The sequence below is a fragment of the Nymphaea colorata genome, chromosome 1 (assembly GCF_008831285.2).
Source record: "Nymphaea colorata isolate Beijing-Zhang1983 chromosome 1, ASM883128v2, whole genome shotgun sequence".
NCBI lineage: Eukaryota > Viridiplantae > Streptophyta > Magnoliopsida > Nymphaeales > Nymphaeaceae > Nymphaea > Nymphaea colorata.
Window position 1 is genome coordinate 26,467,943 of NC_045138.2, and position 23,753 is coordinate 26,491,695.

The 23,753-nt window shown below is 37.0% G+C and overlaps 2 protein-coding genes across 3 annotated transcripts; one reads left to right on the forward strand and one right to left on the reverse strand.

Moving 5' to 3' along the window:
* Positions 1–4,160: 4,160 nt before the first annotated feature.
* LOC116260337 (vacuolar protein sorting-associated protein 35B-like) lies at positions 4,161–15,182 on the reverse strand. 2 transcript variants are annotated; one of them, XM_031638592.2, is made up of 22 exons: positions 14,919–15,182; positions 14,718–14,814; positions 14,502–14,625; positions 13,567–13,752; positions 11,746–11,833; positions 11,495–11,551; positions 11,311–11,400; positions 11,084–11,206; positions 10,184–10,258; positions 10,056–10,115; positions 9,445–9,561; positions 9,114–9,353; positions 8,976–9,041; positions 8,674–8,766; positions 8,283–8,372; positions 6,957–7,046; positions 6,417–6,485; positions 6,248–6,328; positions 5,984–6,091; positions 5,792–5,895; positions 4,918–5,031; positions 4,161–4,770 (listed from the first exon to the last, which is right to left on the reverse strand). In XM_031638592.2, exons 1-22 carry the CDS (start codon positions 15,012–15,014, stop codon positions 4,560–4,562), a joined length of 2,379 nt encoding a protein of 792 aa, XP_031494452.1. In that variant the 5' UTR covers positions 15,015–15,182; the 3' UTR covers positions 4,161–4,559. The 2 variants fall into 2 exon arrangements, with proteins under 2 accessions (XP_031494452.1, XP_031494462.1); XM_031638602.2 differs by having other exon boundaries at positions 8,674–8,763; positions 14,919–15,180.
* Positions 15,183–17,296: 2,114 nt separating this feature from the next.
* On the forward strand, positions 17,297–23,295 carry LOC116260347 (uncharacterized). The gene is made up of 8 exons (XM_031638616.2): positions 17,297–17,818; positions 18,378–18,445; positions 19,334–19,481; positions 19,579–19,659; positions 20,259–20,345; positions 21,670–21,755; positions 22,358–22,478; positions 23,052–23,295. Exons 1-8 carry the CDS (start codon positions 17,483–17,485, stop codon positions 23,124–23,126), a joined length of 1,002 nt encoding a protein of 333 aa, XP_031494476.1. The 5' UTR covers positions 17,297–17,482; the 3' UTR covers positions 23,127–23,295.
* The last annotated feature ends 458 nt before the right edge of the window (positions 23,296–23,753 follow it).

Sequence of the window (23,753 nt, forward strand, 5' to 3'; positions counted from 1 at the left end):
TATTGGGTTCATATCCATTGATAAATTAAAGAGGTCACATAGATAATAGTTTCAATTTTCAACGATTGCCAGGATATGTAGCAGACTCAGCAAAGCTACTTGTGAGCTGGTGTGGGCCATTGCCCACACCGACCAACATCAGTCCTTGAAAATGTAGTGCCCCATAAGCACCAAGCTCACTAAGGTAAGTGTCCTTTTCATAACATTTTCTGGCTCCGCAGCTGAGCAAACCTAGGTATGGTTTCTGATACCTCGCTCATCACATAAAGTGTGGCAGATCTATACCGGTTTTTGCAGGGCTTGTATTAAGAGGTTTGCCTCGGAATATACGTACTCATATTTTTCCATCAAAAATAGGTATATCATGTCATTTCAAGGTGCTATGTTTTTATTTATTATTTATTGTGCCTACCATATGCCATTTAATGCGAGTGTCCCGCTTGTTATTATTTGCAGCCCAAATGAATAACACATCTCACAGTGACAATGGAGTTCCTGTTATCAGTCGGGTTTAAGTGACTGAAGTGCCTATTTAAAGAAAAATATATATATGATTGCTGCATTAAGGAAGTTACATTTTCAAAGAGGTATGGAGAACAATTCTTCGTTCAAAATATACATTTTCTTCACCATAAACATCAACCTCATCTTTATGGGTAAATGTTGGGTGGCTATCCCTCTCTCTGTTGGATGAAACTTGTTATTGAAAAACTGTTCTGAATCAAAGTGGGTAAATGTCCACTTTTTTAACAATGTCAGGGTGAGTGCGACAGACCTGCTACCCAGAGAGAGTCAAAATTCCTACCTAACCTCTCATCCCCATAGGGAATAGGTTATGTCACACGGACCCTTCAGAAAAGGGGGCCGAACCCCTGTCGACATGACGATGGTGCTGGAGCTGCTTCGATACGCACCCCAACCACATCATTTCTTAGGCAAGTTCAAAATATTTTTCATTTTTATTCTTCTCTCTGTCTATTTCTTTCTTTATGTATAGTAATAAAAGTAAAAAGAAAGGCAGATTAAGGTAAGAACATGCTAAAATTATATATATTATGAACACATATATTTATATATATGAAATAAATATATCACATATATACACCCTCGCCGCACCCTCGCACCTGAATGTTTTGGGATATGTCACACCGGCACCCGCAACCGCACTTGCACCCGTACCATGCGCTCATGTGACATAGAGCATAGGGCTTGCATTTGGTGTCTCGGAGTGTCACCTCTGCTACGTTTACTAAGTTGAGACTAATTGAGGTTAATCGGACATTCTCTAATCGGATTTTCAGTTGGAAGTGGACCTTATTATCTAAGGTAAACCTATGAGTGACTTGCTTAAAATCCAACCTTTACATTTGGATTTCTAATCGAATCTTTGGGTCCACAAATTCCCAATCAAAATGCAAAACCATATACCAAGTTTGAGTCTGATTGTTAATTCAATCCTGTTTTGCCTACCAAACAGGACTAAATGGATTTGAACATGGAATGTCAATGGAATAGATTCGCTCTTCCTATCCTACGATATTCCTTCTAGAATGAGTTTGGCTTCAAGAAATTCAATCCTACTCCGATTCATGGTCCAAAGTCATTTAAGTTGAACAGATCCATATAAGAGTCTAATCAATCAGATTGGACCTTCTAAACTGATTCACATCAATAATGAGGCTTCCCATAGAACTATGACCAAAATCCTTGGATTTGCAGATCTGACTTCAGATCCAATGAGAGATAGAATAAGTTATACTTCTTAACTTTTTGTTGGATTATGGTGAATGTATGGTAGCATCCCTTGATTGCTAAGAAAGGAACATCCATCCTTATATATGCCTACCTTCATTATCAAGGAAAGCAAATTCACTGTCTTCCTTGTTCAACACAAGTAACCAAACAGAAAAAACAAAGCACATGGCGGATTCCAAAGACGATACATGTTCTACATTTCTTCATCTTTTGGGTTACTGCCAACCTTTCTTGTCACAGGAAGTTCGAACCTTGTTCAACAGCAGCTGAAGCACTTGTATCAGAGAATCTGCCAAATCATATATTCAAAGGAATCTGAGATCCCTCACTGTTTGTTCCTGTGATCAACGGTCACCACTATAAGAATTGTTATGTATTTCTCAGCGGCACCCACTGCTTGTCTTGAGAAAGTTTCTACCAAACTGAGCGGGGGCGAAACCAGGGTAGGGCCCACAAGGGCCATGGCCCTACCTCAAAAAAAAAAAAAATTATATGTAAGTTTTTTAAAAAATTCACTTGTTATATACAAAAATGTTGAGAAATGATATTTCAGCCCATGTCGAAATTTAGAAACTTTACTTCGCCCTCCCTCCCTCATGAAAAATTTCTAGCTCCCCTGAAACTGAGTATTCATGCCTTAAAAGGCTTAAATGGACGGATCTGCTGCCCTCATATCTTTTTATTGCATTCTGATGAAACAATTTACAAACTGGAGTAAGCCTGTGCATCGTATTTATTTCTAAATGAGCTGAAGCAACCCAAGATGTTCAAGCTTAGCTCATTTTTTTCCAGTAAAGAGGTGGATGGTAGAAGCTTCTGCAGCAGACTTGTTATTTGTGGCATGAAGAATAACATAATTTGGTTACTCATATAGCCGAGGTCAAGATTGACCGTTTCAAAATGCTAGAGAACTGAGCATTTGGATTTCAATCTTGCTAATAGTAAACCAAGCATTTCAGAGTCTCCATGATCTACGCCACAAAATTGTATGGAAAATGTGAGTTCAAAGCTTACATCAGCTGAATGTAGGCTCACGTGCTTTTTCAACTCAGATGTTGGATTTAAGTGTTTTTCTCTTTTTTTTTTCCTAGATTTTATAGATTCAGATATTCCAACTGCATCTGTGAGTCGTGACGTTGCATTTGTGTAAAAACACCAAAACGTTGGCCAAAAAAAAAAAGAAATTTGTACGTCAGCAGCACACACAACCCATACAAATATAAAGAAGGGCATATCCTAGACAACTTAACTGAGGAACAAAAAGACCTCCTGAAATAAATTACCAACGTATTCTTTGTTCAATCACCTTAGTGATATGTTGTTAAAAGTAATTTGACACAAGATACATATTACGTCGAGCTTCTTTCAAGATTAAATGTATTTTTTTCATCATAAAAAACCTAACAGCTCTTATAATATCAAAACTTTGTTAGTAATAATATAACAAAGTTAATATTGAACTATGAAAGACATACTAAATTAGTAATCGTACGCATGTTAGCATGCTTATACTTTGTTTTAAATACTTAAAAATTTATTAAGTAGTAAGATTTTTGTCTTTACCCTGCGCTAAGCGCTCTGAGTTGCCCCCTCGCTTTCTCTCTCGAATACATAATACATATATACATAAATATATATCAACCGAAACCGTTTCGACCCAATCATGTCATGTAGGCAAGTTCAAAACAATAAAAAAAAAAAAAAAAAAAAAAACCCTATAAATCAGCTCTTTGTTGAAAACCAAAGGCTTTCAGCCTACAAGATTAGTGTAGATTTTTTATGTTCAAAAGTTAATTTCCACTAACCACTCACAAAGATCATAATTCATAAGAACTGAAAAGGTGGTGTATTCCATGGAACAAGATTAGTTTAGATTTTTGATGTTCAAAAGTTAATTTCCACTAACCAATCACATAGATCATAATTCATAAGGACTGAAAAGGTGGTGTATTCCATGGAACAACGTGAGAAAAATATGGTGGTTTCTCAATTCAAAGGAGATTCTGACGCCAACCACCCCACTTACAAAAGTTCCTGCAGCAGGCAAATCCCAGAATTCGGAAATGCTTTTACGAAGAACAGAGCTATAAGGCACAATGACAGATTATATCACTCTTGTACCATTTGAGGTATATACAGTTGAGCAAATTTGGAAATTAAACATACCTAAAGTGGAAAGAGGCATGTATTTGCGCTCGAATCTCCTGCTATGCTCATGAAGAGAACCCCCGCCCAAAAAAAAAAAAAGAAAGAAAGGCAAGCAAACAAGAGAAGTGTGCTTTTGATGATGTAAGAGCAGCCAGGATGACCCATATCTATGTTGGCGTGAAAGCATCTAAAGGAAGCAAGGCATGCTTAATGTCAAGTCATATTTCGGATTGAGAATCCATCCCCTCAGTAGTCACTTGAAAAAAATGCAACATATTTGATTAACACTCGAAAGCTCTTCAAACATGATACACTAGTTGAATGATTGTGTTGCTTCCCCAAAAAGCCAGGACATTATTCCATGAAGAAATTGCAGAACAAAACACTGTACAACATTAGCATTGAAAATGGACAGCTTGGCCACTCTCCCCACCTTTACCTCCGAAAAAGGAAAGAGGATCGTACTGCAAACTCAGAAGATTACCTTCTTCCGCTGCCACCACATCAACTTTTGCACCTATCCAATAAGAAATCTTTTAACAGCTTTGGACCACCTGCAATGGTGGCTTAATACCGTTGCTACCATCTGGTTGATGGAGCTGTGTCCTGCCGTACATGAATTCGAAAAACTCCTGAAAGTACAACCAGTCGATGAATCACACTTTGATAGGCCCATATTTCTCCCCCATCGTACCACCCTTCTGTTTTTGGAACTGAATATAGCGGAGAGTACTAGCAAAGAAAGCATCAGCTGATCGATCTGGGGCAATGTTGTCACTTTGCATCTCATTAGTTATTAAGTCAATTAATCCCTGGATTACTGTGCTCGTGATCTGGGGATTTCCTTTCTCAAAGAAATACAGATACCTGAAATCATGAATTTCCAGATGGTAAGCTATGAGAACATTTCCAATCAGCTATGACAATATTTCCTATCAAGAAATAACTGTGTTCAAAGGACAAAAGAGAGAACAAGATATCCACAAAAAGCAAAGAAATTTGTTGCAGTTATACTTGTTCAGAATCTCAACGAATAATGTGACGGGTCCACTGCTTCCACGTGTCACATTTGCCATCTGCTGAGCAGCATTTGCAATCCGTATTGCACGCTTCAAACACAGAAGAACCCTAGAAACAAAAAGCAATCAAGGACTTTACTCGAAGAGGAAATGCCTAAATATCTTAATATATAGATCTCAATAACATAATAACAAAGCATATCTTAGACATGAAACTCCTGAAGAACTAATCTAAATTTTGTCATCCATGCCACGACTCTCACCCCAATGTTTTTCTTGCTACGTACACCCTCTTTCGAGTCTTCGACATGTTGTGATATGTAGACACTTCTATGTGCCATATCCCATTTGTTCTTTATATTTTTGCAAAAAGAGATGTCGGAAAAGGATTACTTCATAACTTGCTCTACTGTTCTTATTGTCTTCCAATTTTGAAAACTTCCCAGATTATTTTTGTTTTTTCTTGGGGAACAACAATTTGAAAAAACTTGTGACAAAGATCATGCCCGTATATGTAACATTTAACTAGTTTTTTAAAAGATTAACTATATTCAATGGATTATAATATCCACAAAGGTGACAGTATTTTTAAAGTAAAGAGAGCGTTTATAGGCTCAAGGGTGTCCTTTTTTCTTTTTTTTTGGAAAGGTTAACAACTTCAGTTTACACATTTATCAAAGCTGTAGCATAACAACTTGAACTTGAGAAATGCAAATGATTTTTCTAACCCCAAAATCAACCAAATGATTTACAAAAGGGTGATTCCTTTGGAGTCCCATGGTCATTTTTCATTTAATTGCATCAGGGTTAGGCATAATGAGTCAAGTGTTAGGTAAGCATGTGCATGATGCATTTCAGTGGAAAATAACCTTTCTCCATCCTTAGCACCATCCTGGTCATCAACCCAGAAGAGATGCGAGCAAGCATAAACTGCACGACATTGATCAGGCTTCTTCAACAGTTTAGCTGAGTACTGCACAAAAAAGAAGTAAACATGAACACTTAAGCCAGCCGTGTTCGAAGCATGAGGATTTCTTAAAGATGCAAAGTAAGAGCAGTACGCCAGTGGCTTTGTGAGTAAGAGTGTCCCTATTCTCCACTCCAAATATGTTCATCCTCTGAAGTGTCCCTATAATGAGATGCATTGCTGTCACCTGAGCCTTGGAATCCTGTTGAAGAGAGAATCTTGGTTTATGTTTGAACTGGGGAAAAATTTTGATATAAAGAAGAAAAAAATAGAAAAATCAAGCCATAGGAATGGAACTATGAATTCTTCACAGTGCCTTAAACTCATAAATTTGTCTCTGAAGACTTAAGAAGATTACCGCAATTTCTTCTTCATATAAAATGAATGCTTGAGTGAAAAATTCATATGCAACAGGTTCAAGTTCACAATCATTTGCAGCCTGGGACAGTGAAACCAAAGGATGCTTGAATAAAACGAATTGTCATACAATGGAGAAAAAAATAGTTGAAATAACTTTCACCGTATACCTCTGCACACTGCAAATATAACCTTAATGCCAGTTCTGGAGAAGGCACTAGTGACAAAGCCTCTATTATCTGCAATTAATAAGTGATTAAATTGATCAACATACAATTAGCACCTACAAACATCAAGAATAGAGGCATGCAACCATATAGTTACAGATGAACAATGAAGCGTAGGACAGACTCCCAATGATTGAAAATATTAAAGCTGAGACCAAAATGACAATAACTATAGATGGATGATCAACAAAGAATCCAGAAAAGTAGTCTAATTAACTTTTTTCCTTTAGGTACAACAAGCAGAAGACCTTTTTTTCCTATTATCTATACCTTTTTTTTTACATACTTAATGAAACTTAATCTGCAAAAGGTCATCACTCAAATGTCGCTTTAAGTTTTTACATATATTTCTTGCATCTATTATTACAAGTAATACTCCAGATACCACTATCAAGTCTTTTACTTTGTGTATCTCATTGTGACAAGTCTCCAAGATGTTATTCACAATAATATGATGGAAGAGTACAACACAACATTGTTTACCTGAGTCAATAACTGAAAAATTTTCTTTGGTGTCACATCCCCCTCTTCACTTGCTCCTTGCCCTTCTTGACCTTGTAAGCTTCTTACCAACTGCAGAATGAATCATGAAAGTGAATTTATACAATAGTAGAAAGTATTGTTTAACGAATTTCCATGGGCACATCATTGTAGCAGGATCTATTAACTTTAAAAAATTATATACCATACAAGAATTTCAACAAGTTCATTAAAACTTGAAACTTGAAAATGGTTGCTTTTTGCACATCTGAGATGTCTCCTACACTACAAACTGATGAAGATGCAAGTCCAGAACCAGTACATGTACAAGAAGTAAGCGAGACATGCTAACAAATATGTGGAATTGCAATATTTTCCATTATTTACAATCAAAATATATTGTCATAACAAGGAACCAAATATACTTCTATGTTCTATCAATTATGCCATGTGCATTGCGAAAACTGACATGTGTTATTACACCTGTGAGATTTTTAAAAAAAATAAAAAACAAAATAACCAATTCTTTAGAGCTATTGATCGCATCAGCACAAGAACTACATCTTTCTAGACAACAAAATACAATATATAAGGTCTCCCACAGCCTATATGTGCATGCTTATATGTCAATAGACACTCATGTGTCCCTTCATGCATGTAAACTACAAGATAGAAGTATATGTTTCAGGTATAGACATGCATAAATACATGCCCCCTAAATGATACTGGGGGTGTGTAAAAGTCAACATTCAGCATGTCATAGTTTAATAAGGATGTTTAATACTGCTTCCAGTTTCCAGCTTCTGCAAGTAATGTGATTGTTGATTATCTCTTAGGCTGGATGGAAGAATCTTTAGAACATAGCAAAGCCATTAAGAAAGCCTATAGGAATTACTGGAGAGTAACCGTAGGTGTGGGCAGTGAACCGACCACATAACTGAACAAGCATTATTTGTGCTTCTTTCTTATAGTTGAAATCTTATTCATTAACAGATTGCAAATGCATCAAGAACCAAGTCAAGCATGAGTTCATTAAAAACTCAGCACACTGAATTTCACAAGCTGGCCTACTGTGAGAAAAGACTCTCTAAGGAACTTCCACGAAGCATGTTTGCTGCAAAGGTGGTTGAATGGAATTTGGTAAAATTACGAAAACACCTGCTTTCCATGGTTTAATGAAATTGTTATTTCCCTGTGCTTGGACACAGGATGCTTTTCCCAGTTACCAAATATTTTATGTATATAAAGAATCATAGAATGAATAAGTTAATTTTACCTTCTCACTAGGTTGAATATCTTGCTAAAAAAGAAAGATAGTAAAGGGCTCACCTTAAGAGCTGAAAATACAAGGGGTGGAATGGTGAAAGGGAGCCGCCTTGGACCACCTTGGAGGACATGCTTTTTTACGGTAGTTATGATCTGAATTGCCATAGAATAAAACAGTCGAAGTGTCAACTTATTGATGCAAAAGAAACACACACAACAGAAAAGGAAAAGGAAAAACACAAGGAAACAAAGAAAGCAATAACAGCTAGACAACTAGTTTTTTTCTTCTTCTTCTTCTTTTCTTTTTTTTCTTTTTTTTTTTTTTAAAAAAAAAAAACTACTCATAGATGCAATCGGAAGACTATCAACGGTTCCACAATCCACATAAGGTCCTTCTGTTTCCGTTTATGACCTATAAATAATAGTCCAACAGTTTTCCTTGTCATCTGTTTACCTTCATCATTTCCTCATGATCGTCATTCATTAACATGTGTATGAGTCGGGCTACAGAATTTTGCTCCTCCTTGAAATCTTCTTCATCAAGCTGCTACACAGGAGAAAAATTATAAGCAGACCAACATCCTATTACAATGAATAGAAATTAGTACAAAAGCATCACACTAAGTGCAGGGATGAGGAAAAGTATAAACCAAACAAGTGAATCATTAAAAACCAAAGACAGAAAGAGGGAGAGAAAAAGAGGAGGAGGAGGATCCTGCATTAAGGCGAAAAAAATTGAAGTTATTGGATATGCACCTCATCATCAGGAGTGCCATCAATATCTCGTATCAGACCCTTCATTAGCTCAAATAGTGCTTCAACCTGAAAAGAACAAAATTGAAGCGTAAAAAGGACAGAATTCTTAGAAGCCAGCCTGAAAGAAAAGAGACATACTTTTTCTGAGTTTGATATTTGTGTATTATTCTTCATGATGCTTTGGATAATAAACACAGCCATGACTTTATTCGTCCCATAGTCAAGGTAATCCATGACTCGTGGATAATTGGAGAGCTTCAGTGCAGTAACAATATTGTTGTACTTATCCAAGGGAGCACTCAGAAGTGCAACAACTTGCTTTGTCGCTCTGCTATCATCAATCTTCCCTTTGCCAGCAAGTTTTTTAACACAAGCACCCTGTAAATGAATAAGCAAATAAAAAACAGCTCAATTGCCAAGATTTAAGAAAAATAATAACATACATGCAAATCCAATCTGCATTCCTTACCAGTACTTGGTCAACATAATCAAGTCGGTCAGGATGAACCCTTAGAGTAAATGTAAGAAGTGATACGTAGAGAGTTATAGCTCCAACAATAGGCATGTCTGGCTGTGCTTCTATGACCTGATATTGAAATATTAGAATGTTTTAAAGGCTAAAATGGAAAAGCAATTGATAAGCTAATAGCGCAGCAATTATTCAACAAGGGCACATAGCAAGAAAACTAAAGTTCAGGATCATGAATACATTATATATTACAGAGACATCATCAAGCATCCTCAAAAAAAATGTCAAACTCCAACCACTGGAATGTAAAAAGTAGAAACAGTGCTGACCCAACAAGATACAAATATTTTAGTTCCCAAAACTGTGTCATTTGCAAACTCATGAGTCATGACCATGTTTCAGAATCATTCTAATCATTGTCTAAAATACAGTCGTAATTGGATAATGACGTATATCAATCACCATTGTTATGAATTCCAGAGCTACTTCTCAAAGAATAGAATGACGTAAAGAAATCTATAATGTCATGTGACATACCCAAACTCTACCAATTACCTTTACAGTTAAAAATAAATGATGAAGATTAAAGAAATAATTTTACAGCAATATACCTTACCAATGGCAGCACTTAATTTTGCAAATGCTTCAACTTGCAAAAATTCAGGTAAAACCTGTAAAAGAAAAAAAAGACATGTGAACCTGGCCAAAGATTTCAGGAAAACTATTATGAACAACTTACTTCTGTGCTCGCAGCTGCATAATTGGATAATCTTTCCATTAACTGAGATAACACTGTTTTGATGTCGACAGTTGGCTGAAACCAACAGAGTGAGTTAATGTTTATCAATTCCTTCTTTGAAGCTGCAGTGAGAAAATTAATCTTCAAGAAAATAATGTGCTAAAATTATATAAACAAGTATCTGTTCAATGTCATAAAATATTAGCAGGATTGGATCAGAATTCAGAACATGTTATTTAAAACCTCTGATGGAGCCCACTTTGGCTTGTGATATGGGTGTGTTTGTGTCTGTGCGTGTCTATGTGTATTGTATGTTGTGAGTATCAGTTGCTTAAAACCTAAATGATAACAGCATCGAGCATGAATTTTTGCAGCTTAAGAAGAAAAGACCGAACTAAGAGCCTGAGATAACAAACATTAAGAATATTGATGAACACAAATCAGCTTCTAGGATGACAAACATAAAAAATGTAAATGACCACAAATCAGCTTCTAGTTCCACCAAGAAACTCCAGATTACAAAGCAAGAACTCCATTATCAAACTCAAATTTACCGACTGAGAATGCCATAATCAGGTGCCAATTTTGATGTTCAAACTAATAAAAAGGTCAGATCCCAAAACAGCATGCTCAAAATAAGGACTAGCTGAACCTTCTGAAGCAGCTGAATTCATACTGAGAAGTTACATCAAAAATTCCAAAAAATGCTGCATCTTCGTATTTACAGCTGCACCCATCTAACATGTTTTTCTTGCTTTAAAGCTTGGCAAACAACAAGCTCAAGCAAATATCCACTTTGAAGAAACATGGAGCCAGGGGAAGGGGAATATTTTGCCAATGACAGAGTTCATGAGATAATTTTGGTACTATGCTTTTATCATCTAAAATAATATGATATACCTGAAGCTGCGGGCAGGCATCAAGCAATGTTTCCAAGGTTTGCAAGTGATATTCATCTGGGAAGACTTGGATGATACAATCCATCAGGTAATATTGTGCAATCTCATCCTTACAATTGACAACCTGTCACAAGAATACATATTATCTTCATATAAAGTGAAAGCAAAAGAATGGATCAGCATATATAGTCACATCAATAACAAAAAAGAAGAAACATGCATTTCAACCTGCTCGAGAACTCTTGGCAGTACAGTTTCTTTGTACATATCAAGGTCAACACCCTCTAACTGACTGAGAACGTGCAGATTTTTCCCAACCTAAACATATCATCCATTAAGACAGTCACTGTTAGTTGAAAATGTCAAGATACCACAGTCATACTTTTAGGCAGTTCGAAGTTTCTTATATTACAAGGTCCCGAAGCTCACTCCTTTCTTTCTCCCTTTTCTCCTTTTCCCTGGCAGGTCCCTGCAGACATAAATCCCAATTTCGAGCCTCAACTCACCATCACCTAACAATATCAGTAATTCAAAATGACTAAAACACCTCCATCAGCATAACTAAGATTGTACAGAGAACCAACATACATATCCAATACAGCCAATATGTGCATGCCCATGGATGGTCAAGAAAGGCAAGGGTCTTAACATGTAGACACACACCTGATGTTGCATGCGCACCCAAAGTTTATTCATCTCGGTGAAATTTTGTAACACAAACTCCACAGCATCAATAACAGTGTCAGCACCCCTTCAGAGAAAAGGAGAAAAGTTTCATAGAGTTTAGAAATGGATAAATGATAAAGTCACCATGAATTTAATGGTATTAGCAACATGACATATTTAAGCAGATTGGGCAAGTATTCTCTACTTTTATGAAAATGCATTGGAGGAAAGGAACTGAAAATGCAATCCAACTTTTATGATACAACAGAGGTATACTATTATAAAAGATATCTATAAAGGACATGACAATATATTCTGACTATATATGTTTTAGATGTAAAATCATAGACTTCCTATGAAATTTAATAGTAAGCATAATCAGTCTATCGAATCATGTTTGTATAATAAGTTTGCTAAAATAGGCTTTAACAATTTTGCTCAGACAGGCTTTAACTAATTGCAGTGTTGAATGCCAGAATTCAATGGATCTGATACTTGATGTAATAGGACCATGCTAACTACTGAGATAAAAGGCCGGGTTTTCTTAAGAATTAAAACTCAAAGAAAGAATCTGACACAAGATTCATGTTGACACATGCCTGAGACACAAGAAGCTAGTCAACACAGAGGACAAATACTCAAAAGCTGGCATGCACTCAAAGCACTTCAGCGGAGAAGGATGAGAAGATTTCTTTGTACTTCCTAAGTTATCAGCATCATAGAAACCTGTCCAAAATCCTACATGCCCCATTTTCTCCAGTCATCTATCAACGATAGCGCAAGTTCATTTTGAACATGTCACTCAAGATGCAGGTTTTGATCCATTTTCATTACTCTATCTCAAACCACAGAATCATGACCAGATACTATGTCCAGCTTGCTGCAGGATAAGAAACCAACCCACTAAATGGGTCCTATAAAGAGAACCAACAACTGCAGAAATTTCTTAAACCCGACTTTTCTTGGCTTACGTATTACTTTTTGCAATAAGAGAAGCCATTTAGTTCCAAATTCCAGCTCTCAACAAGCTTGAGCTGCATCATGATTTAATATTCCCTTCTCAACTTTCTTCCAAAAAAGACTGCTTTTAAGAAGACATAATTCAATAGCATCACCTCTCCATTGGCTTCGAACAGTCACAATCAGCAAAAAATTTCTTTTTGTTCTTCATTACAGTTCAGCGACTTTCTATGGAAAAGTTCTAATCACCATCTTAACAGTACAGCATTAAAACTTCATTTTTCCAACAAATAGTCTCCCTAAACAAGAATGAGAAGGAGTTGCAATATCTTTTGGGTACTTCTTCAGAATTTTTCAAATACCATAAAAATTGGAAGATAAGTTTTAGGCAATTTATAGGTTATTAGAAACAATTCAACCTTTAAAACCCTCTTTCTCCAATCACTGCCCTATAATATCTATCAAGTATCAATGGTTTTTTCCTTAATCTTTTAGTTAATTTCTGACAAATAAATAAACACATTTGTTATCACAATTTATAGTGTTTTCACCTTCCTTTTTGTTTAGTTGTTTCAATTTTCAGCATCTTGTTGATATTGTATTCCATACATTATATACATATATACTGTATACATATTACATAATCATAAACCTTTTATTAAGGAAGAAAACATGAGGAGTAGAGCCGGGAGAATCCACACAGCACAAACAAGTATAGACATTGTCTTTACGTTTTCTTTTTCTAAACAAAATTAAATTTTACAAAAAAATTCTAAAGATTCACCAACTTGCACTTCTGAACAATATTGCATCTCAGTGAACAGCGAGGAGCATGAGAATATTTTGTAACAATCTTACCCTTCATATTCAGATCCAATGTCAGGTAATTTGTCTCTACTTATTTGAGAAAGATAACTTCTCAGGAAAAGACCACGTATAGGATGCTGAACTCCCCGACACATCTCCACAAGGTCTTTCAGCACATCTTTAGCAGGAGCCTCTTTTGACTTGATGTACACTGATCCTACCGTGCAGAGCAGATACCTAAGAAATGACAAATAAAACCCTTATACGAAAAATAAATAAATAAATAAACTAAACTTAAGTGTGCATCATCTTTCCTTTCTAAGTCTTTTCGTTTTTCAAATAAACAGAGAGTTTCAGAAAATGTCTAAACACAAAAATAACAGAGCAAGTCATATCCTAGAAAATTGTCAATTATTTTGCAGAAGCAAAACGCACATCATATAATCGAAATTTTTATTGTAAAATGTTTCAACCGTCGCGCAACTGACCCAAAATTTTACTATCAGAATAGATCTGTGTAACTCAAACGCATAGTGTAAATACCAAACTTCAAACGGCTTAATCAACATTGTATATTGTGGATATTGTGCATGAAACGCGTATATGAAAGCATCCAACGCAGTCAATTACTAAGTTGTTATCAAAGCTGATGAGGCTAATTGTTGGCTGCACCACATCTACAAAGATTAGACAAAAATAATTTCAGCTGACTTAGTACAAGCAGCAAGCTTCCAATCACAATAAAAAAACAAAAAAAAAAAAAGCGCATCCGTCCGTGCTTCTAAAGTACTCCATCGGCAACAAAACGGATCCAAGACTGTCCAATTTGGCATATTAAGAAGGCTTATATTAATGTGGCATTTTCAAAACCGGGATGAACGAATTACCCACCCACAGAAGGACCCAAATCATTAAACCAGTAAAGCTTGGAAGCCTTCGCATAGTGTCAATAGATGGTAACTATTCAATCGAATTTCAGAACTTACAATCTAGGCAGAATGTTCCCAGCGTGCTGCACGAGCTCGTACAAGTCCACAATAGAGCAGCCCCGCTTAATTTCCTCCCTGAAGAACATCTCCAATCTCCGCAACTCATCAAACGCTCTCATATCTTCGCGTAAACACATTGAAGAAAAAAATGAATAAGATAAATAGGCAGAGCATTAAAATTATGATGCGAAACGCAACAGGCGCGGCAATTACAAAGTTCATAGTATTTGTGCGGTGAGAGGCGCGACGTCCGGAGCTCGGATAACATCTGCGCCGAGTACTTGAGCGCATCCCGAAGGTTGTTCGAGTCCTATAATTAGGGTTAGGGTTAGACTCCGGATCAAAGCCACAACCATCGGTGAAATGACAAGGAAGAGAGAGAGAGAGAGAGAGAGAGAGAAAGGTTTAGCCTACGAGGGCGCGGTGCATGTAGAAGGAGTTCTGCTGCAGGCCGGCGATCCCCTCCGCGAGCCATTTCTCCTGGTCTTCTGAGCCGTCTGATTGCATCATCGTCGGAACCCCGTCGGCCGGAATTTCGCGATCTGACCGTCCTCCGATCTCCCCACTCTCGCTCCTTCGTTCTTTCCTCTCCTCTCTCCCACTCGCTCTTCCCTTAATTGCTATGATCTCGCCGGTGGCACACAGAAGAGAGAGAGGAGGGCTCAGAGACGGTAGCGCGACGAGGGTTTGACCGTGCTGGCCATTGATTGGTAGTTGGGTCCTGGCTGGGTTCGGGGCTTTGGCTTCTTAGCCATAACTGCCGAGCCCCCGGCTCGAGCAAAACCCACTCTAGACTTGGTTGTATTAATATCAATCCATCGTGAAAGTTATAAAAAAGAGAAACCACATGCTTGTTTCCAGGTCTCACTTTCAAATCGAGTGTTTGAGAGAAAGTATGAACCAAAACAATTGCATAAGTTGTTGTGTGTGAAACACAGTGGTTACTATGAGTTGAGTTGCAATTCGGATCATCCCGAGTCTCAGGGAAGGTTGATGAGAGTCCGGTCATCAATTCGATTTTGGCTCGATTGATGTGGGCATTATGGGTAAATGAAGTGAATATGGTACCAATTTGGTGAGAGTCGGGGCCGGGGTCGGCCCAACAACTATATCCAGCCTCATTCTAGTTGACAACCAGCCAGCCCGCTTGTGGGCAGGCTTGCATTTGGCTCCACCACTGGGAAGTTACATTAGTTTAACTATGTAGCTCAATTAACTACATTAGTTTAACTACGTAGCTCAATTAACTACATTAGTTTAACTACGTAGCTGTAACTACTACTAACAGTCTTATTCAAACACAATAAAACTATGTAAGATATTATATCCGCAACATTCAAACATTAACCTTTTTGTTCGTGATCACCAATGACATCCCCGTTACACCGACTTTGGATCCACAGTGAAACTGTCTAAACATTCGAACACGAACTTAAGTTTTTGTGATTACAACTGATTCACTTTTTATTTTTCTCACATCGTTGAATGTTAGTCGTTGAACATTTCACAAGAGAACATTTATGACATGGTTCTTTTGGTTCGTGTTCAAATTGCATGAGAAAAAAAATCGGAGATCCCGACTTTCCATTTTCTTTCTTGAAATTTCTTTCTTCAAGGGCTGATTTCAGATAAATTTTTGAAGAAAAGTCGCTCGTTTGATTGAAGTCATACGGGCGGATGAAACTTCACCTGTTTACATACATTTTTTTTTCCTCATTGGGTATCGATTATTCCTTAGGTCCATTTTGATTACAATAAAAAAAAAACTTCATTAGCTGTAGGACCTACTCTTATAATCAGATGCCAAATGAAAAAAAGTAAAAAGAGCTATGTGTTGAACCCCATAGTCATGATCTCGCTTTATTGTGTTGTTCATATGAATTATAAACAGTGGATATGTGATATTCTAGCTGAAGGTATACCACTCCACACCCAAGTTCGAAGCAATCTTGGAACTTGGGATCAATGAGATTAAGATTTTTATGTTACCATTAACCTTCATCTAACCAACTTTATAGTTTCTATATCATTAAAACTTGATGTTTTGTTTTGTAAATACCTGTTGTGTTATTTTGTATAATCTAAATCAAACTTGTTTCTCTTCTAACATATATTTTTCCCTTTGACATTAATGTAGTAACATATTACTTAATGGCTGCAATGCTCATTGAAGATAAATGTATATAATCAAACAAATGATTGATATAGGAAAAGGGACAACCCGTCTGAACTCGTAAATAATTTATCGTCTTTGAAATGGAGCGTTTGTTTCTTGTTCTTAGAACCTTGTGAGCGGGCCACTTGCGGTCTTGTGGATCCATGCATCTCAAGGGGTTTGGCAGAGCTGGTTGGGCCAACTGCTGATAAAAGGCCAGTCATTAATAGGATATCTCTGACATAAATAAACAAACACAAACGGGTTCTACGCTGCCCAGATGCAGTTTTTTGAAGTAAAAAAGAAAAGATTCATACAAAACATAGTGCATTTGTTCATTTCGCCAAGCAACGAATAACACCAGTTTGAGACCATTTACAATGTCTTCTGTAACACTGGAAATTTTTGAAAGTCTATTGAATGGGTCGGAAAATTTTCATCCTTTTCATATTCTAGAAATAAAAAAGAAATGAGTTGCAATTTTATTGCTGAAAATTTATCCTGCTTACTCAGAAGCAATTTCCACATTAAAACGATTTCAACCCACCAAACGGCCCAGTTTAATCCAAGGTGCCCGAGGAGTGTCAAGGTTTCAAACGGGTAGACCTTGAACAACCAAATAGATGGAGAACCGGGTAGGCGTTGGACTGAAGAAGCTATTGGTGAATCTTGTTCCTGTATCCAGTCCATTTTCGTCATCCAATTCTTGCCTGGTTCATATTCAGCCAGCAAGGTACCAGCAATTCCATTCCTTCCTCCTTTTCAGTCTGATAGTTTCGATGTTGGTCTTTGAGTTCGTTGTCCTCCCAAAACGTCAGCAGAGATGCTGAGTGAACTTGCTATTAGCTGGTGCTCAAGGATTCCGCTTCCCACAGGCAATCAACTAAAACCATGCGGCCTCTTGTCTTGTTGGAATGCGAAGACAACGCGTTGCGGCAACAGTTCCCTTCGTTCTGCTAACAAGAGGTGCATGAAATCGCAGCCATTTGGCAAAATCGTTAAGTTGGTAGCAAAGGAAAGCGTTGGTTCTTTGTGGGTGTCAAGAAGGTTGATTGTAGGTGGTGGTGGAGTTCTGCCGCTGGTGATGATGGTAATGGGTGGTGGTGAAGGAAGCCCGTTTTCAGCTTATGCTAGACCTAAGAAATCCGAAATCGAAGAGGTAGAGAGTTATCTTTCCTCAATGCTTTCATATTGTTAGAATTCATTATCCTGAAGTTTGATTCTGGGCTGGCTGGGTTAGATTCGCCTTCCTCCCCACTCAAAAAATGATCAATGGCATAAGCGGATATGTTCTGAGAAGGAACTAAAACAAGAGAAATGGTATACTTAATAAACGTGAACAGTTTTTAAATGCTGGAAGTTCGTCTGTCAATTGTTAGTTCAATGAATGTCGCAAGAATTATGTAGCTGAAATATGATGGACTTTCGATTGGCAATTCAAGTCAAAAAAGGGAAATAGCAGGAAAATAGAATTCTTTGAGACGATTTTTCTCATGCATGGTGCAAATTCGTTCACAAGGTTCCCCTTAACGTGCACCATTTATGCAGTTAGCACGTGGATCCAGAACTTGTTCGCAGTTGTCTTCTCTCCGGGGACATTACAACTAAAATGTGCTACATAAAGTTGACTTCTTGTTATCATTCTTTGTGTTTAATGAATTTCCCATATTATGACCAAAAAAGCAAAAAACTGAACTGCTGTTATGATTCTTCTCAAGGTGTTAAAGAATGTGGAGTGGCCAGAGAAGTTTCCTTTCAAGGATGAAGATTTTCAACGGTTTGATGAGTAAATATCTTAAACTTGTCCGTAGGATCTCAAGTTAAATTTCTGAAATGAGTTAGTTTCTGAGGCTATTTGATTATCATGCAACTCTGCGCCCAAACTTGTCGTACAGATTAAAAGCCGGTTTCCACCTTGCTTACTGGAATTAAACTAAATATTGCTAATGTACTAAGAAACATGATTTGGTAAAGACCAGCAATGCAATGTTTCTCCTGCATAACTCGTCTTCATGGTGGTGGAATTTGTATATAACATGCTTGTGGCACGTGTTTGCCTAATTTTTAAGACGCGAAGCAAACATTTTTCTGTTTCTATTGTTCTAGAAGTGACCGAAGCAGATAATAGTTGCCTGGGCTCTTCAAGTTGCTGTTTTTTCTTAACTTTTTGTTTCTCAAACCTTCTTCTGTTCATTGCATCATTCTAACTGTTTCCTGTTTTTCCTTCTGCCGGACTATTTATTTTCGTTGATTTTGCATTATTATTGCTCTATGAGCACTCTTATTCCTATTTATACAAAAAATTCTTCACGCTTTCCATTTACTCCGCTCTTTTGTTACTTACTTCTACGAGCACTCTTCTATTCCCATTTCTTTCAAAAAGGTCTTCTCATTGTCCCTGTGCTTTTTGTATCTCATTAGAGATTTATATTTTTGAAATGAAGCCCAAATGGCTGATCTCACTTTCAAAATTTTGTTATTGCTCATAACCATGTAGGCGTGGTGATTTTTCCAGAACCTAGTGTCGAGTTTATCTATTGACCTATCTGATCACTTTGTAGAGTTCTCAAACAGTACATCAAAAAATATGCTTAGATATGTGTCCCTGTCTATTTCGGCCTCTGGTTGTCTACTCTACTTGTCATTGATATGTGCAAGTCATTTTTCTTGGCAGGTCCTCGGATTCTTTATTCTATTCTGCTCCACGTTTTGTGACACACATAGATGATCCAGCCATTAATGCACTCACAAATTATTACTCATTAGTGTTCCCTCCAAGCAATACACCAGGAGTGTCTCTGCTAGATATGTGCAGCAGTTGGGTATATGACCTTTTAAACTCTCTGTTGCTGAATTTACCCATAGCCAACTATCTTAACGTATCTGACATTTGTTTATGTTTTTATGACTATTTTTCAGGTAAGCCATTACCCTCGTGGCTATAGACAAGAGAGAATTGTGGGAATGGGAATGAATGACGAGGAGCTCAAGAAGAATTCTGTATGCCTCTATCTGGAGCACATAGTTTTGTGTGAAGCTGGGGATGATACGTCTTGGATTTTGTTCCAGAAATGCATAGAAATATTTATGTGCAAGATTTTGCTAAAAATTTCTGTATGCAATATATCTTCAAAGAAGGGAAACAAAAGATGCCGTCTCATGTTTTCTGAACTTGTTTATCATTTTCTCATACATGTTCTTTGTATAGATCACCAAATACAACGTTTTAATATATCTAAAATATGTCTACTGAAAAAAAAATATTAATTATAGCCTTATTAAGTTTCATATGCCAATTGTCTTCTAGCGCATATTATTTTTTGCCATAATATAGATGTAAGAATATAACATGTAACAAACAAAATATTACTATAAAGGACACTAGTGCATGGTAAAAAAATGTATCTTCCAATTATATTGAAGGCAAAAAATATGTAATGCAATTTTAAAGGAATTTTATGCAAGGTTGCCTTGATGATATTTTTTTTTTCAGGTTAAAGCTTTTGGTAGTTTTATTACTGCATTGATTTTATCTATTTACATGGTACAATGATTTTTTTGTTTTTTTTGCTTTCTCTGATGTCTACGACATTTTTCAGGTTCTGACAGAGTATGTGGTTCAAGATCTAAATGTGAAACCACAACTTCCATTTGAAGGCGGGTCTTTTGATATCATAACTAATGTGGTATATATACCATTCCCACAGCTTCATGTTGTTAGGTTATTTGTTCTTAGGCATGCGTATTTGAAACTGTATGCTCTTCCACATCTACTATTCTTGTTCAACAAACTGAATGGGTTCAGATTGAGGGCAACCATGTAGGAAGAAACAATGGGTGAGGAGAGGAAAAAAAAACAAGTAGACAAATGGTATGAGCTAAGTGCATTTAAATATATTATCATCATTTAGTCATTTTTGACCTTCAGAAACAAAGGCTTGTTTCAGTTGTTACATATTTCTTCAATAGACCAAATTTGGCATCAGTCTACCTTCAATGATCACCATTTGCATCCTCTGTACGATTTTAGTGGCACTGGTGATGGTGAAATATGACTGTCTAACGACTTTTTCTGTTCCTGCTCCTCCGTCTTCGGAGGAGGCTGTTCACTACCATTGATGGACATTACTCTAATCTGCTAACCAAAGCAACGGGTTGAGAGAGAGAGAGAGAGAGAGAACACTTAAAGGAGTGGGAAGGCAGATTCAGGGAAGGCAGTTTCATTACAGTAGAGCTGTGTCGTCTAGACGTGGCGCCACCCCTCGAGGAAGAATGAAGTGAAGCAGTTCCTGGTTTGGCAGAAAAGGAGCGAAGCAAATTTGACCTTCGACGTCTCTCGAGTAGAAAGGAGTAACAACCTTATGCTTGATTTGATTGGGTGAATGATGTAAAACTTATTGTAGCTTGGTGTTTACTAGTTCAATGGGCAGCAAGAGGGAAGAGAGAGAAGAAGGAGGGGAAAGGAAAGAAAAGAAGTGGAGAACAAAAGGATACTTAGTCATGATATGGAAAAAGGTGAAAACAAAAGGATACTTGGTCACGATCAGTCCTTTTGAATTGATGCAATTAAGCTTTTCTTAGCTCACAATTCACCTGGCTTTTTGAATATTTTTAACATACATGCTGCTTACCCTAAAAGTTTCTTTTCTCATTTTTTTCCAATGCTAGACAAAGTCAACCCACAAAAGCCAAATTAAGTTTCAGAAACAACTCCCTTATCAACCTTTATAGAGTTTGTGCTCAAAGTTGATAATCGGAGAATGCACTTATTTAACAGAAGTCATCATTATAATTCCAAGTAAATTCATGGGTTTTATGTCATTTAATGAAATAAGGTTACGGGTCGGGAAGAACATGTACACTGTGATCAACTTGTTCAGATTCACGTTTTTTTGCCATTTACATAACTTGTTCAGGTTCACTTTCTTTGATTATTTACATATCGTTGTCTGCTTTATGGATGATGCTCTACTCGTAGCATTTCCCTTATAAATCATTGACTTTTTTCAGGTCAGTGTTGATTATTTGACCAGACCATTAGAAGTATTCAAGGAAATGTGTAGAGTTCTTAAACCTGGAGGTCTAGCTATAATGAGGTATATGTGCATTCATGTTGCAGCTGAGAACTTGCGGTTCATATCCTTTAACATGGTTATTCATGATTTTGCTATTTGACACCCTTTGTATTGATTAAGTTCAAAATTTACTGAAGGCAACCCCCAATGTCCTTGATGAATAAATTCCCTTCTCTTTGTACAATCAAGGAAAGAACAGTCTCGCTCACTGAGCTCCTTATCTAAAACCCCAATTCCTCGTTATGCCCCAGGAACTAAACACAACTTCACCATGTGAGCAAGGGACACACCCACATGTTCGAACTCTTGATGTACCATAAAATTGGTGATGCTCAGAAGTCACAACTATCAGATGCCCATTAAATTTCCACCTTAGTCTTTTCTGCAAAATTTCTAACGGTCAAAGGAACAAAAAGAAACAGTTACTCAATTTTCTTGGCATTTGTATTGTTTCAGGTCGGTGGCATGGCAAATAAGTACCATCATTTGTATTTTTTTCTTTTTTGCAGTTGTTAATCTACTTTGGTTTTGTGTGTTTATTTTGAATATTCTATGTGGATCATGCTCAATGTTTTATTCATCCCACTTTAGTTGTTTCTAACTCTTCTTTTGTTTAATTTTAGTTTTTCAAATCGTTGTTTTTGGACGAAGGCAATTTCCATATGGACATCCACTGGTGATGCTGATCATGTGTTGATTGTCGGTTCCTATTTTCACTATGCTGGAGGCTTTGAAACACCTCAGGTACTTGGGGACCGAAAAGCTTCTGAATATGCACCTTTCCTCACAGAACTTTCCTATAGATATGCTTGCACAGTAAATATACTTTTATGTCCATGGAGAGATGTTCACTTGCCACCTTGGCCTAAATCTTGAAGGTACAGACTGAAATGTCTGGACTCCGAATAGCTTGGACTTGGGCTTAATACATTTTTTGTCACAAGTTTCTACAGATTCCATTGGCTATTTTTTGACAGAATGAATTAAGTTATGTTTTCACTGCATTCTGCACACTTATGGAACTAGTATAATGTGATGTTCATTCTATTACAGAAACAAAAAATAGAAATTAGAGTTTGTAGTCGCTATAGGTTCTTTGCAATATATTCATAAGATTTGTGCTCATGTCTTAACTAGCTTATCTAATCAAATCACCAAAACAGCAACAGCGTTCGCAATATTTCACCGACTTCTAAATGCTTTGAATTGACATTCTGCTGAATATTTGGCGATGCTGAATATAAGCATAAACAGCTATCTATGTTTGATACCAAATTTTTTATTCTTATGTGAAGGAGTTTGCTGTTGAAATTGCAGGCCGTTGATATTTCTCCAAATCCAGGGCGATCAGATCCAATGTATGTTGTCTATGCAAGAAAAGCGCAAGCTTAAGCATCACAAGCTTCATAACCAAAATGACTACCAGCTTGAAACTCATTCCGGAAGTTTTACACTGTATTCTGTTCCCCCCAAATGCAGGAGCTGATCATCTAATGACTCCCCAGCTCTGTAGAAAAGTTCTTTGTTATTTTATGTATTAATTCATGAATAAATTAAAGTGCCCAATGACCTCACCCACCGTAAGTCACAGGCCCTTCTCCTCTCTCTCCCTCCCTCAAACCATAGAGGTCTAAGGAATCGGTTTCTTCTGCGTTGGAATGAAATATTATAGTAGTGAGTGCCATCACGAGGGACAGGGGCCAACCCTACTCACATTTTTATTCTCGAGAAGCACCGTTTCACAACTTAGAAAGAGAAAATCTTCAGAGAGAGACCAAACGATTAGCTCAAAGAATATACGCCGCCGATCATGAGTTCAAACTTCATTTAGGTTTAGGCTGCTCAAAAGTGAGCTGAAGCTCTTCCCCTTTGCCTCTACCTTTATTAGAGTTGAAGAACTTGAGAAAGGTATGGTACACCCAACGTGCCACAATTTCACTCTTTGCAGTTTAAAAAAGTAATATCCATAAAAATCAAATTGACGATGGAGCTTGCCATACTGATTAGCTATGCTACACC

Excerpts from the sequence above, each read along its gene's own strand:
- LOC116260347 (XM_031638616.2), top strand. The coding sequence starts at position 17,483 with ATGCTGAGTGAACTTGCTATTAGCTGGTGCTCAAGGATTCCGCTTCCC. Across the intron at positions 18,446-19,333 it reads GATTTTCAACGGTTTGATGA|GTCCTCGGATTCTTTATTCT; the intron begins GTAAATATCTTA and ends TTTTCTTGGCAG. Across the intron at positions 21,756-22,357 it reads GGAGGTCTAGCTATAATGAG|TTTTTCAAATCGTTGTTTTT; the intron begins GTATATGTGCAT and ends GTTTAATTTTAG.
- LOC116260337 (XM_031638592.2), bottom strand. The coding sequence starts at position 15,014 with ATGATGCAATCAGACGGCTCAGAAGACCAGGAGAAATGGCTCGCGGAG. Across the intron at positions 11,834-13,566 it reads ATTGGATCTGAATATGAAGG|GGGTGCTGACACTGTTATTG; the intron begins GTAAGATTGTTA and ends TTTTCTCTGAAG. Across the intron at positions 11,207-11,310 it reads TGCCAAGAGTTCTCGAGCAG|GTTGTCAATTGTAAGGATGA; the intron begins GTTGAAATGCAT and ends TTCTTGTGACAG.